The sequence below is a fragment of the Diabrotica virgifera genome, chromosome 9 (assembly GCF_917563875.1).
Source record: "Diabrotica virgifera virgifera chromosome 9, PGI_DIABVI_V3a".
In the NCBI taxonomy this organism is placed as follows: domain Eukaryota; kingdom Metazoa; phylum Arthropoda; class Insecta; order Coleoptera; family Chrysomelidae; genus Diabrotica; species Diabrotica virgifera.
In genome coordinates this window covers 223681245-223695921 of record NC_065451.1, presented here as the reverse complement: position 1 = coordinate 223695921, position 14677 = coordinate 223681245, and the positions used below count along the sequence as shown (strand labels likewise).

Sequence of the window (14677 nt, the reverse complement as noted above, 5' to 3'; positions counted from 1 at the left end):
CCCTTCTCGGGGGGTGAACATTATTTTATTGAAAATAACCCCATAATTCGATAGAGGAACAAATTCTAAGCAAAATTTATTATATAAAGTTATTAAAATAAATCAAAACTTTTGGAGTTATTAAAGATCAAAGACTTTAATTTTTCTTGAGATAAATTCATGTTTTTAACCGATTTTTCATCAATAACTCAAAAATTATGTTTTTACAAAAAAGTTATTATTATCAAAATTGAAGCTATTAAAGAATGAAATAAACTCCTTGCTAGAAAAACCTTTTAGTGTTTTACTAGTAAACCTTAGTAAACTAAAAGTGAGTTATAGGTAATTGAATGTATATTTTTTTCGGCGAGTAAAAAAATCTACGTATTCAAGCTGAAATAATGGGAAAATGATGCATTTTATAACATAAACTTATTAAACATTTGTCAAAGTACTTAAAAATATGTATCTATCAAATGAGCCCCCGAACATGTTCATATCATTAAAATTTATGCTCCAAAATTTTTTCAAAATGTATCTTTTAAAGATGTTTCCAAAAAATGTTACTGTTTTTTTTAATAACTCCGTTCATCCGGGAAAATGATGCATTTTATAACATAAACTTATTAAACATTTGTCAAAGTACTTAAAAATATGTATCTATCAAATGAGCCCCCGAACATGTTCATATCATTAAAATTTATGCTCCAAAATTTTTTCAAAATGTATCTTTTAAAGATGTTTCCAAAAAATGTTACTGTTTTTTTTAATAACTCCGTTCATTTTTACGATGTCAGGTTTATCTAAAAACCATTTGAAAGTTAATTTCAAGTGCTATTTCACTACGTTGAGCTTAATTTTTTAAACCCCTTACTTTTTTAAAAATAAATGGTTAAATGGCCCCGGTTGCATGGTTTTCACAGCAAAATTTAAGATTTAAACGTTTCTATCGCGGTTATTTTTTACCCTATAGAAATAGTAAAACAGATAAAGTATTTGTCACAGAAAAAACTAAAATTTGGTTATATATCATTTTTACGTGTATTGAGTATTTTTGGAGTTTTTATCAAAAGAATATGAAAATTACAATAATTTTAAAAATTATGATTTTTTAAAATTATACCTTTTTTTCAAAAATATGCATTTTAAACCGGTCAAAATTATTCAAATAATTACTTATGCTAATATAAAGAAGTTGTTGAAAGGATTATTATAAATTTTATTTTTTGTGGAAATCGCGTATGTTTGATTTTTCACTTTTTCCTAAAAATTCCAAAGAGTTCTCTTATTTTCATCATAACTTGCTTAATTTTGATGCCATTAACTTGTTCTTAAGCTCATTTGATAGGTATTCCGAAGTACTTTGACAAATGTTTAACAGGTATATTTTATAGATTGCATCGTTTTCCCGTTATTTAAGCTTGAATACTTAGATTTGAGTACTCGTCGAAAAAAATACACATTCAATTGCCAATAACTCACTTTGAACTAACATTAGTTTAGTTCTTTAAGTGAGGAATGTATTAAATTTTTTATTACCTTCAATTTCAGTAATGATAACTTTTTTCCAAAAGCTTATAGTTTTCGAGTTATACGTGAAAAACCGATTTAAAACATGCATTTTTTTACGAAAAAATAAAATTTTTGGTCTTGAATAACTCAAAAAGTATTGAGTTATATTAATAACTTTATATAACAAATTTTGCTTATAATTTTTCCCTCTGTCGATTTATGGTATTATTTTTAATAAAATAATTTTCACCTCCGAGAAGGGGTGGCATCCACCCCCAGGGTAAAAGCGCAAGTTAGCATCATGTCACCTTTGTTCCTTGAGGTATCCTCTAATTACTCAACAATTTTCATGAAAATCGATGGAGGTTCTACGAAATCGGAGGTGGAAACCTTCAGTGACTGCACTAGTAGTAGATTTTCGTAAACAGCTTTTGAAAATCTTTTACTTTATTTTATTTTATAAATATAAGTTACCTTCGTCAAATAATTTCCAAGATATTTATTATTAAAAGTTAGGTACTTAAAAATTATGCTGATCCAAATATTTTCGGAAAGTGGTATAAGTTACAAAATATGTATAGTTTTATATACTACCTTAGTACTGCAATTCTTTACAACAAACGGTTCATCAATTCTCTTATTACCACCAACTTCTGCCTCAAATAACCGGGATTTCTCTTTTCTCAACAGAATCAAAACGTAGTGTCGAAACACCATGAAACAAGAGAGAATGTCAAGTAAACCAAACAAAAAAGAAACAAAAGAATCTCCTATGATGATTTAAGCCTTTTAATTAGATGGTATACCTATATGAGCAAACAAAAAAACTTTGCCGACCCTGTCTGTAAGGCCGCGAGCGCCACTGGTAGGGGGGTTGGAATTCAAGCGCGGATGCGCTTGGCGGTCAAAGTGTGCCGAAGTCGCTATTTATCTACTACTACTCTCGAATATTTGGTACATAGAAGATTGGTGAAGACAAATTATAAAAACAATATATAAACATTTTTTTATTAAGAGCAATAAAACATATTTCAAACTACGGAACTATTTAAAATTATTACACTTTTTCTCATGAACATCTTTCATACCTTTAGTAATAAACTTTTTGTTACATTTGGAACAAGGATATGCTCTCTCCCCGGTATGGATTGTCATATGTACCTGACGAGTGTTTGACTGGGAGAAAGCTTTCTTACATACGGAACAAGGATATGGTTTCTCTTTGGTGTGGACTCGCATATGTATCTTAAGGCTGGCTGACTGGGAGAAAGCTCTCTTACATATGGAACAAGAATACGGTTTCTCTTTGGAATGGACTCGCATATGTTTGATAAGACCCGTTCTATCGGTGAAAGATTTATTACATTCGAAACAAGGATATGGTCTCTCGCCGTTATGAGTTTGCATATGTATCTTAAAACTGGATGCATAGGAGAAAGCTTTCTTACACATAGAACAAGAATATGGTTTCTCCCCAGTATGGACTCGCATGTGTATCATAAGACTGGCTGTGTTGAAGAAAGATTTCTTACATTGGGAACAAGAATATGGTTTCTCTATCATACGTATCATACCAGGATATGGACTCTCGCCATGAATTCTCTTCTTATGTGTGTTGCAGACGCTGCTTTGACGAAAAGCTTTGTTGCAGAAATTGCATTTATATGGTTTTTCCCCAGTATGCACTCTCATGTGAAGCTTGAAGCCTGGTTTATTTACCAATATTTTACCACAAATATAACAAACATACTTCTCTGGTTTATGGGTTTTTTCGTGACGCCTAAGATATTTTACGTTTGTAAATGTTTTCCCACATTCATTACAAAGTAACTCTTCTGCAGTTACATGCAGATGGCGGTTATGTTCGTCTAAATTTTGCTTGTAGGGAAAGGTTACATCACACTGACCGCATTTGTATTTGATATGAGCTTCCTGCACATGTTCCATCAAGGAATAGTTGGTCGTGAAGGTAGATTTGCATCTGCTACATTTATACATATCTATTTCGTTAATTTCTACGTGAAATATTTTATGATCTTCGAACCACGTTTTCGATAAGAACGTCTTGTCACATTCCTTGCAATACATTTCCTCTTTTACATGTTCTTTGGTTATATGTTCGTATAAGTTTTTGGCGTTTTTTGTTTGAAACTTTTTGCATATCACGCACTCGTACAATTCTGGATCTTCATTGTGCGTAGCATTATGACGACTCAAGTAAAAATCGTCAGGAAAAGTACGTTTACACGTATCACAATTATGGTCTTTTGGTTTGTGTTTAAGAGCAACATGTGCTCTATAGCTGTCCATGTGGGCATATGTCCTCAAGCAAACTGGGCAAGTTACTTCTTTGCTGCTTATGTTATATGCATCGTTATTTTCATCGATATCACCTAGCTGATCTGTGGTATTCTTATGCATTTCGTAATGCTCCATTAGTTGTTCTTTTTCATGGAATTCTTTCGTGCAAATTTTACAAGCCCATGCTAACATTTTTACCTGCATTAAGTTTCCTTCACCTTTCACTGCAATTTTTTGTATGCAGATAGATGGTAACGTGTTTTTTACCTTAGGAGTATAATTGAAAGGGTTAATATATGTAGGCGAAGCACTTTTACTCTTGGTTACGACTTGAGTGTTTGGATGTACCTTTGTCGGGTGATTTTTTATAATTTTCAATGGGACTACTTTCAGTGGAGGTTCAGATCTAGATATCACAGTATTTGATGGCATCCTAACTTTTGGGATTACTTTCAGTACCGGTGAAGAAGTCTTTGATTTTATCAATAGTTGCTTTGGTGATGGATATACTTTAAGTGCAGGTGGAGCAGTTTTTGATGTCACCAGTAATTGAGTTTGTGATGGTATTACTTTAAGCAGACGTGGAGCCGTTTTTGATGTTACCATTTGGGTTTGTGATGGCATAGCCGCAGATCCAGAGTTCTTTGGTAAAATAATGTAATACTTGGATGTTCCTTGGATACGTAGTAGTCCAGTGGGCAAGGCTTGAACATTTTGAAGGCTGGAACTCTTGGAAGATGTTAATGAGTTGAAAAAAAAAGTTGATTCGTTTATTATCCTAAAAAAACTCACATCAATATATTTATTTAAATAAAACATTACTAAAACAATAACACAAAACACATTCACGTAGTGCAACTCAATACACTCTGCTATTGTCAGAATAGCAGCAAAAAATAAGGAGACAATGCTACAGCGGATAGCTATTTGTATAACAAGGGAGGAAAGTGCTACTTTTCCTCCCGAGAATGAAGTTTACTGCCCGACGCGTAGCGGAGGGCAGTAATCATTCAAGGGAGGAAAAGACACTTTACTCCCATGTTAAACATATGATTTTTCACCTTCCTCAAATAACAAGTCATTTTTTCATTTTTACTTAATTTACTCGCATTTATGTAACTAACCAACAAAATTTATTAGAACTAAAACTAACAAGTAGGTACAATATAACTGTCAACTGTCAAATATAAGTCAAATTATTAATGTAAACATTGTTAAATCAAAATAACAATTTACTGTTTTTTACCATTCTGCAAAATACAGGGTGTTTCATAAACGTTAAAATGTATAGATACTTACGAAATAGAAATTAGATATGATACAGGGCATCAATAAGTTATATTTCATGAATGAAATACCATGACGTCACTTTTACTTTTCCTCCCTAGGAAGGAAAAGTACAAATTTGCTCCCTACAATCAGGTCCGGAAAAGTATACTTTCGGTAGAGGTAGGTGCAAAAAAATATTTGTCACTGCCAGCTTCCGAATTTGACCGAGCTTCTATTGCTAAACAGAAAAGTATTGATCTCATAAAATATAAATATATATTTCCTTTGGTCTTGTAATATTAGCTAATAAATAGATTTGTTATTTGGACCTACATAAATCGACAAATGACAGTCGACATTTTGTGATCATTTCAAAGTTTAATTGTAAACAATATCAAATGTTTTTCAGTTTATCGAATTCTGGACTTATTTTGAACGAGAAGGCGTGAATCTCACCCCCAGGGCAAAAGCACACATTGGCACAATATCATTTTTTTCTTTGACATGTTAGCTATGGGTATGCCAATTTCATATAAATCCAAACGGTTCTTTAAAATTTATAGCAAAAACCGTCAAAAAATGTACTAAAATTTTTGTTTGTTTTATTTGTTACAAATGTTATCTTGGGAAATGTTTTTAACCACTTGGAAGTTTTAGTAAATTTTAGAAAAAATAGGAATTTTTTTTATTAAGTGTTATGGCCAATAGGTCCTGAAAGGCGCCCATATAAAAATTTATCAGAGATCTTTCTGTTTTAAAGGACATCTGTAAGTATCTATCTGTAGTATAATATTGTAGCACTCAGTATAACACATATTTAATGTTTAAGGTTAGGATTAACTATGTGTTAAGCTTCAGTTTGCGTGGACATGCTCCTAATCAAATTATCAACATTTTGTTGTGGTAGGTTGCTCCATCCTTCAAGAGCAGCTTGTACTAGCCGTGCCGTGTTTTGTGGATTATCCCGACGAGCTCTAATTTTTCTTTATGCATACCTCACAAATATTCTATAGGGTGAGCTCTATAAGAAGAATATGAGATTCTATAAGCTCGGGTGAGCAAGCAGGCCACTCCAAACAAGGGATACCTTCTGCTTCAATGACGTCTCTAGTCACTCTAATGGTATGTGGAGGTCCATTATCACTCAAGAAAATTAAATTTTCTCCTGTTGCACCTCTTCAGAGCCTAACTACAGGTTATCAACATGCCTGTGAGCAGTTAAAGTTGATTGGATGCAAATTAAAGGATTTTTTTACGATCACAATTCCTCTCCAGAACATTACACTTCCCCTTGTATATTTGTGAACAGATCTGACAGTTTTCGTTCTTGCTTGTCTTCCTCGACCTCTAAGTACACGATTTCGTGGGTCATCTGATTTTACACAAATCCTGACTTTTTCTGAAAATAGCACATTTTGTCAATTCCTAATGTTCCAGTTTTGGTGGTGAAGACACCAATTTAGGCGATCAATCTTGTGTTGCCTGGATAACTCGGGAACCCATAACTGTCTCCTGCTGTATACTTCTTGGCACGAACTCTTTTTCTTATCGTTTCAATTGAAACAGTTACACCTGTAGCTTCCAAAAACTGCCTTTGGAGCTGAAGGTGAGAAATAGTTGAGTGTCTTCCAGCTGATTGGACAATTAAACGATCGTGGCGAGCCGTTATTACTTTTTGGTGACTTTCCCTTGCTTTATTTTTGAGGTTTCTAGTTCCTGTTACCTATCATAGGTTTTGGACGGAACGCCCTGTATTACGCCTAGCTCTGCAGCTATGTCCCTCTGAGAACATTACTTGTTCCATAAGACCAATAAGCTTTCCCCGTTGTAAGTTGTATAACCCCACATGAGGCATATTTTCGTTTTTGGACGCAAAAGTTAGTTAATTTATTTTCGTTTAATTTGTAACTCAAACAATTAACCTATTAGTATAAGAGCTGTGAGACATTTTTGAGTAGGTATTTTAGGCAACCTGAAAATTTTTCAGGTGACTCTTCTATGATAGCTTAATACAAAAATGCCGATCTGGCTGGAGGGTAGCGGTTATTTTCCCCAAAAATCCCCCCCAAAGTTAAAAAAGGGTAAAAATTGTTATTACAAAAAATATCATTGATATGCCTTGAAAGTAAATTTAAATATTCAAATATAAAGAAAATAAACAGGCCAGACAATTTGAGGGCGATTTTAACTCTGCAAGATACTTGCATGGGCGCCCCAGGATTATTTTCAGGGGGTGCATCTGAACTTCAGAAGATTTCATTTGAATCTGTACATACTATTAACGAGTATAAAATATACAACTATACATGCATAGATATGTACATTCCTTCCGGACAGGGAGCTGCAATTGTTATTATGACAGGGTATTCTTTAATTTTAAAAATAAATATTCTAAAAAAGAAAGGTTTTTTTTTGGTAAAATTTTTCAACAAATTACGCGTGCATATAAATGAAAACCGCTATAGGTAAGCAGCAGTGTGAGAAAGAGCGTATACCGCTAGCTGTTTGCGTCCTCTGTTGTAGCTGAGCGAGTCCGTTCGCTCGAGAAAATCACGTGACCTGGCGATATCCATGTTTTTGTGCCTCGAAACGTTAGAGTAATTATTGTATATATCATAGTTTTTTAAGTATTTTTTCTTAATTAAAGGAAAATAATACGTACTATACAACAGATTTTGCAAATATGATAGAAAAAGACAAATTTATTATTATAAATATATAGGTAGAAATGTATAAAAATATAAACTAAATTAATTCTGTGTCCGAATCTTGTACTTCTTCTTCAAACTCCTCATCTGAGCTTAAATGTTGATTCTCTTCTTCTTCGTCAGACTCCCCTCGAGACTCAGATTCCTCTTCTACATGATCTGTAAATAGTTGTAATATGTATTTAGAATTAGTTAAAGATTAATCAGTGATTAATTGATTGAGTTGCTACGTATTCTCTGTCCTTTTATACGGAGTCGAAGCCTGGACAATCTGAAGAAAAACTTGCCATTGTTGAGATGTGGTGTTATCGAATAATGTAAAAAATATCATGGGCACAACACTTAACAAACACTGAAACATTAAGAAAGATGAAAAAGACAAAAGAAATACTCAACACTATGAAGGAAAAAAAAATTAGTTAAAATAAATATACATTCTCTTCTTCTTCGTCAGACTTCCCTTGAGACTCAGATTCTTCTACCTGATCTGTAAATAGTTGTAATATGTATTTAGAATAAATGAAAAATTAATTAGTGATTAATTGATTGAGTTGCTACGTATTCTTACTTATATAACCAATGCTTAATACTTTTCCTTATATAACCAAGCACATCACGTTTCTTTCCTTCATAGTGTTGAGTATTTCTTTTGCCTTTTTCATCTTTCTTAATGTTTCCTTGTTTGTTACGTGTGTCCATGATATATTTAACATTATTCGATAACTCCACATCTCAACAACGTCTTTCCTCAGATTCGCCCGTGATTGTCCAGACTTTGAGTCCGTATAAAAGAACGGAGAATACGTAGCAACTCAACTAATTAATCACTTATTAATTTTTAATTAATTCTAAATACATATTACAACTATTTACAGATCATGTACAAGAGGAATCTGAGTCTCGAGGGGAGTCTGGCGAAGAAGAAAAGAATGAATATTTAAGCTCAGATGAGGAGTTTGAAGAAGAAGTACAAGATTCGGACACATAATTAATTTAGTTTATAGTTTTATACTTTTCTACCAATATATTTATAATAATAAATTTGTTTTTTTTTCTATCATATTTGCAAAATCTATTGTATAGTACGTATTATTTTTCTTTAATTAAGAAAAAGTTACTTATAAAACTATGATATATATAATAATTACTCTAACGTTTCGAGGCACAACAACATGGATATCGCCAGGTCACGTGATTGTCTCGAGCGAACGGACTCGCTCAGCTACAACAGAGGACGCAAACAGCTATCGGTATACGCTCTTTCTCACACTGCTGCTTACCTATAGCGGTTTTCATTTATATGCACGCGTAATTTGTTTCATCAAATGGCAATTGAAAAATTTCACCAAAAGAACCTGTCTTTTTTAGATTATTTATTTTTAAAATTAAAAAATACCCTGTCAAAATAACAATTGCACCTCCCTGTCCGGAAGGAATGTACATATCTATGCCTGTATAGTTGTATATTATATACTCGTTAATAGTATGTACAGATTCAGATGAAATTTTCTGAAGTTCAGATGCATCCCCTAAAAATAATCCTGGGGCGCCCATGCAAGTATCTTGCAGAGTTAAAATCGCCCTCAAATCGCCTGACCTGTTTATTTTCTTTATATTTAAATATTTAAATTTACTTTAAACTCACGTCAATGATATTTTTTGTAATAACAATGTTTACCCTTTTGTTTAATTTTGGGGGGGATTTTTGGGGAAAATAAACGCTACCCTCCAGCCAGACCGGCATTTTTGTATTAGGCTATCATGGAAGAGTCACCTGAAAATTTTTTAGGTTGCCTAAAATACCTACTCAAAAATGTCTCACAGCTCTTGGACCATATACTGTATCGAGCTGTACTATCTGATTTTCTTGTCGATTGGTTTATTTTCAATAAAAACCTTTATTCTTCGCAACAATAACAAGTTTTTCGAAAGAAATAAATATTGCTTTGAAATACATGGTGATTCCATGTAAGTTTGGTTGTGTATACAGTGTGTCAATTTTAAAACTTACAATGGGCTATATCTCACGAACAAAAGCTGATATTGAAAATTGCTTGAAACCGTTTCTAAGAAAGTACGGGGGAACTAAAATAACATGAAAGAGAACTCACCCCTATCAACCCCCTAGGCCCCACCCACCATAACTAAAAAATTTTAAATTACAAACCCCTACTTGTGATACATCATTTAAAAGACTATAGAAAGTGCTATCCAATGGTATAAATAATAATTATACAGGGTGTTAATATCAGCCGGCTTACTATGACTTTTATATTTGTAATGCTATCTCCCGGACTATTATTGTGAATGATAAATGTCCGTTGGTACATTTTTTTGTATAAAAACTTAATTTGCCGTTTTTGCAAAACTTAATTTGCTGTTATTTGGTTTCTGTCAGATACAATAATTTTTGGTTTATTTGAGACCTTTAAATGTCATTAGTTTTGATTATTTGTACGATCGGTACTGTCATTAAGCTGTAGTTGTCACGATGGTTTACAGTATACCTGTAGTATACCTGCAGTATACCGTGGAGATCATTTTCATATTTGCGTCCCAGAACTAGTGTTATTTACGAACAGCTCAAATATTTAATGAAAGGCATCCGGACAAAAATTTAAGTCACGTGTACGTCCGCGATTTAGTTGAAAAATTTAGAGAAACGGGATCAGTGCAAAATAAAAAAAGGGATGCCCCAAGATTACTGAATGAAGCATCCCAAATTGAGGTCCTTGGAAATTTTGCAATAGAGCCTACTGCATCAACACGTCAAGTATCTGCAATGACAGGACTTTCACATGAGTCGGTTAGAAAGGTGTTGAAATTACATAAGTTTCACCCGTACAAAACATAAATCCTTCAATAACTAGGCGATGATGATCCAGACCGACGAATTGAGTTTTGTGAACTCATGACTGAAAGAATTCGCGTTGAACCGAGATTGTTAAAAAATATTTGTTTCACTGATAAATGTACTTTTATGCTGAATGGTAATGTAAATAAACAAAACTGTCGGTACTGGAGTGATGCGAACCCGCATCGATTCAGAGAAGGTCACACTCAATATCCTGAAAAACTGAATGTTTGGGCAGGAATATTAGGCGATGCTATAATTGGCCCCTTGTTCATACCAGGCAATTTAAGTGGCGACATTTATCTCGATATGCTGGAAAACACCATCGAACCTTTAATTGTGCATGAATTAGAGAAGCAAAGGGACGACCAAGGCAACCTAGCTCTAGACGAAGATTTGCTGCACTTCCAACAAGATGGAGCACCTCCTCACTATGCAGCTCCAGTTAAGCACTGGTTAGATACTAATTATCCGAACAAATGGATTGGAAGGAGAGGTCCTATTGACTGGTCACCGAGATCACCAGACTTACCGCCACCTGACTTTTTTCTATGGGGTTACTTCAAGTCAGTTGTTTATAAAACTCAACCTGCGTTACTTGAGGAATCGCGAGAAAGAATTACGCAAGCATATCGCGCTATTACAAGAACAACATTTGCCAAAGTTCGTGCAGAATTTGAAAATAGGCTGTATTATTGTTTACAAAACAACGGAAGCCACTTTGAACATTTATTTAATTGACATTGTTAACAAATTTGTAGTTCAACAAAAACCTTATTAAATTTTTTATTTAATTTTTAAGTTTCACAATTATTGCTTCACCCTGTATAATTATTATTTATACCATTGGATAGAATTTTTTATAGTCTTTTCAATGATGTATCACAAGTAGGGGTTTGCAATTTAAACTTTTTTGGTTGTGGTGGGTGGGCCCTAGGGGGTTGATGAGGGTGAGTTCTCTTTGATGTCATTTTAGTTCCCCCTTACTATCCTAGAAACGGTTTCAAGCATTTTTCGATATCAGCTTTTGTTCGTGAGATATAGCCCATTGTAAGTTTTAAAATTGACACACTGTATATTATTCTAGCAGTTATTCTAATAACTAGAGAAACGGACGTCTTTCCTACAAAGTTTATATGCGCAAGCGTATGCGCGTACGGTTCAAGCCTCGACTTACGCAATGGGTCAAAAGGTCAATGTGTGCTGAAGTGGCTACCCATCTACTACTCCTGAAAACTTCGTCAAAAGAAGATAGGTGACAAATAAAAACAATTTTATAAAAATTTTTTTATTAAGAGCAATAAAACATATTTAAAACTACGGAATTAATTCTACAAAAAAAAACTCAAAAGACGGCTTCGGCCCCAAAAAAATACTAACCAATCCCACAAACGGGCAAGAGGGGCCCATATCTTCGAGCGCCGAACTGGACTTAGCCCAGAGCAGGGACCCGGGCGCCCGAGCAAGCAATACAGATCGAAGATAAGTCACGAGAGATAGCTAGGGAATAGAGCACCTCACGCTGGCCTGCATTGATCGAGGTAGGATTTCATGTGGGAGTCCGTGTACCTAGGACTCTAATGTGATAAGCATTTTGCTGATTGAGATCCCCTGTACCGCACCAGAGTGCTATCGGGGGGGAAGTGGATGGTCTGGAGCATTGGAGCAGACATGAGTTAATGTGAAAGTCATTCTCAAGGAGTGAGCAAGTCTCTCAGGCTAGGTTAAATCACTGTTACTTGCTTGCTCGCAAGCATTTAAAATTATTACATACACTTTTTCTCATGTTTATCTTTCATGGCTTTGGTAATAAACTTTTTCTTACATTTGGAACAAGGATATGATCTCTCCCCGGTATGGATTCTCATATGTACCTGAAGACTGGTTGACTGGGAGAAAGCTTTCTTACATATGGAACAAGGATATGGTTTCTCCCCGCTATGGATTCGCGCATGTCTCGAAAGAGCCGCTCTATTGATGAAAGCTTTCTCACAGACGGAACAAGGATATGGTCTCTCGCCGGTATGAATTCGCTCATGTATTTTAAGACTGGTTGACTGAGAGAAAGCTTTCTTACACATGGAACAAGAATATGGTTTCTCACCGGAATGGACTCGCATGTGTATCGTAAGAAAGGATGTATTGGAGAAAGATTTGTTACATTCGAAGCAAGAATATGGTTTCTCCTTGGTCTGGACTCGCATACGTATCTTTTGAGCGGATCCATTGAAGGAAGATTTCTTACTATCGGAACCAGGATATGGTCTCTCGCCATGTTTTTTCTTATTATGTGTGTTATAATCGCTCTTGTGAGCAAAAGCTTTATCGCAGAAATTGCATTTATATGGTCTTTCCCCAGTGTGACCTCTCATATGAATGTCAAAGCCTTCTTTCTTTTTAAATATTTTACCACAAACATAACAAACATAGCTCCCTGCTTTATGGATTATTTCGTGATTCCTAAGATTGGTTAATTTTGTAAATGTTTTCCCACATTCATTACAAAGAAACGGTCTTTCATATGAATGCACATGGCTGTTATGTCTGTCTAAATTTAGCTTGTAGGGAAAGGTTACATCACACTGATTGCATTTGTATTTGGTATGGGATTCTTGCATATGTTCCATCAACGAATAGTTCGACGTGAAAGTAGATTCGCATCGGCCACATTTATATGTATCCCCTTTATTAATGTCTACGTGAAATATTTTATGACCTTCGAACCACGTCTTCGATAAGAATGTCTTGTCACATTCATTGCAATACATTTCTTCTTTGACATGCTCTATGAATATATGCTCGTATAAGGATTTGGTGTTTTTTGTTCGAAACTTTTTGCATATCACGCACTCGTACCATTCTAGATCTTGATTGTGCGTGGTATTATGTACACTCAAGTCAAATTCGTCAGTAAAAGCCTGTTTACACTTATCACAATTATGGTCTTTTGGTTTGTGTTTACTACCAACATGTTGTTGATAGCAAGTTATATTAATATGGGTCGTCAAACAAATTGGACAAGTTACATCTTTGCCACTAATGTTATATGCATCGTTATTTTCGTCGATATCACCAAGCTGATCTGTGTTATTCTTGTGCATTTCGTAATGCTCCAGAAGAAGTTCTTTTTCATGGAATTCTTGCTTGCAAATTTTACAGGTCCAAGCGAATACTTTTTCCTGCATTAAATTTTGGTCGTTTTTTGTTACATTGGCTATTTTTTGTGTGCCAATGGATGATGAAGTATTTTTTACGTCAGGAGTATAGTCGAAAGGATTAACATATGTGGGCGAGGCACATTCACTCTGGGTTACGACTGGTGCATTTGAATGTACATTTGACAAAGTTGTCGGGTGATTTAGTAGATATTTGGTTGGGATTGCTTTCATTGAAGTTGGAGATGCAGATCCAACAGTATTTGTTGACATCATAATTTTTATATTTGATGGCATCCTAATTTTCGGGATTACTGAAGAAGTCTTTGTTTTCATCAGTAGTTGGTTTTGTGATGGATATACTTTAAGTGCAGGTGAAGCAGTTATTGATGTCACCAGCTGGGTTTGTGATGGAACAGCTGCAGATACAGTGTTCTTTGGTAAAATAATGTAATATTTCTGTGTTCCTGGACGATGTAGTAGTCGAGGCAAGGCTTGAACATTTTGAAGGCTGGAACTCTTGGAAGATGATAATGAGTTGACCAAAAAAGTTGAATTGTTTATTATCCTAAAAAAATTCACATCAATATAATATTTATTTAAGTAAAACATTACTAAAACAATAACACATAAAACACATTCATGTAGTGCGACTCAATACACTTTGCTATTGCCAGAATAGCAGTAAAAAATAAGGAGACAATGTCTCAGCGGAAAGATATTTGTCACTGCTAGGTCTGACCGAGCTTCTAATGCTAAACACAAAAGTATTGCCCTCATAAAATATAAATATATATTTCCTTTTGCCTTGTAGTATTAGCTAATTGTTTTGCGTTTCAATTTCAAAATAAATAGATTTGTTATTTTGACCTATATAAATCAAGAAATGACAGTCGACA

General features: G+C 34.3%; 2 protein-coding genes across 2 annotated transcripts; both read right to left on the bottom strand.

The window, feature by feature from the left end:
• Positions 1-2485: 2485 nt before the first annotated feature.
• Positions 2486-4565, bottom strand: LOC126892969 (zinc finger protein ZFP2-like). Its single transcript, XM_050662920.1, has one exon. The coding sequence runs from the start codon at positions 4414-4416 to the stop codon at positions 2536-2538; it is 1881 nt and encodes a 626-aa protein (XP_050518877.1). The 5' UTR covers positions 4417-4565; the 3' UTR covers positions 2486-2535.
• Positions 4566-11898: 7333 nt separating this feature from the next.
• On the bottom strand, positions 11899-14405 carry LOC126892968 (zinc finger protein 883-like). The gene has a single exon (XM_050662919.1). It carries the CDS (start codon positions 14388-14390, stop codon positions 12390-12392), a length of 2001 nt encoding a protein of 666 aa, XP_050518876.1. The 5' UTR covers positions 14391-14405; the 3' UTR covers positions 11899-12389.
• Between the last annotated feature and the right edge of the window lie 272 nt (positions 14406-14677).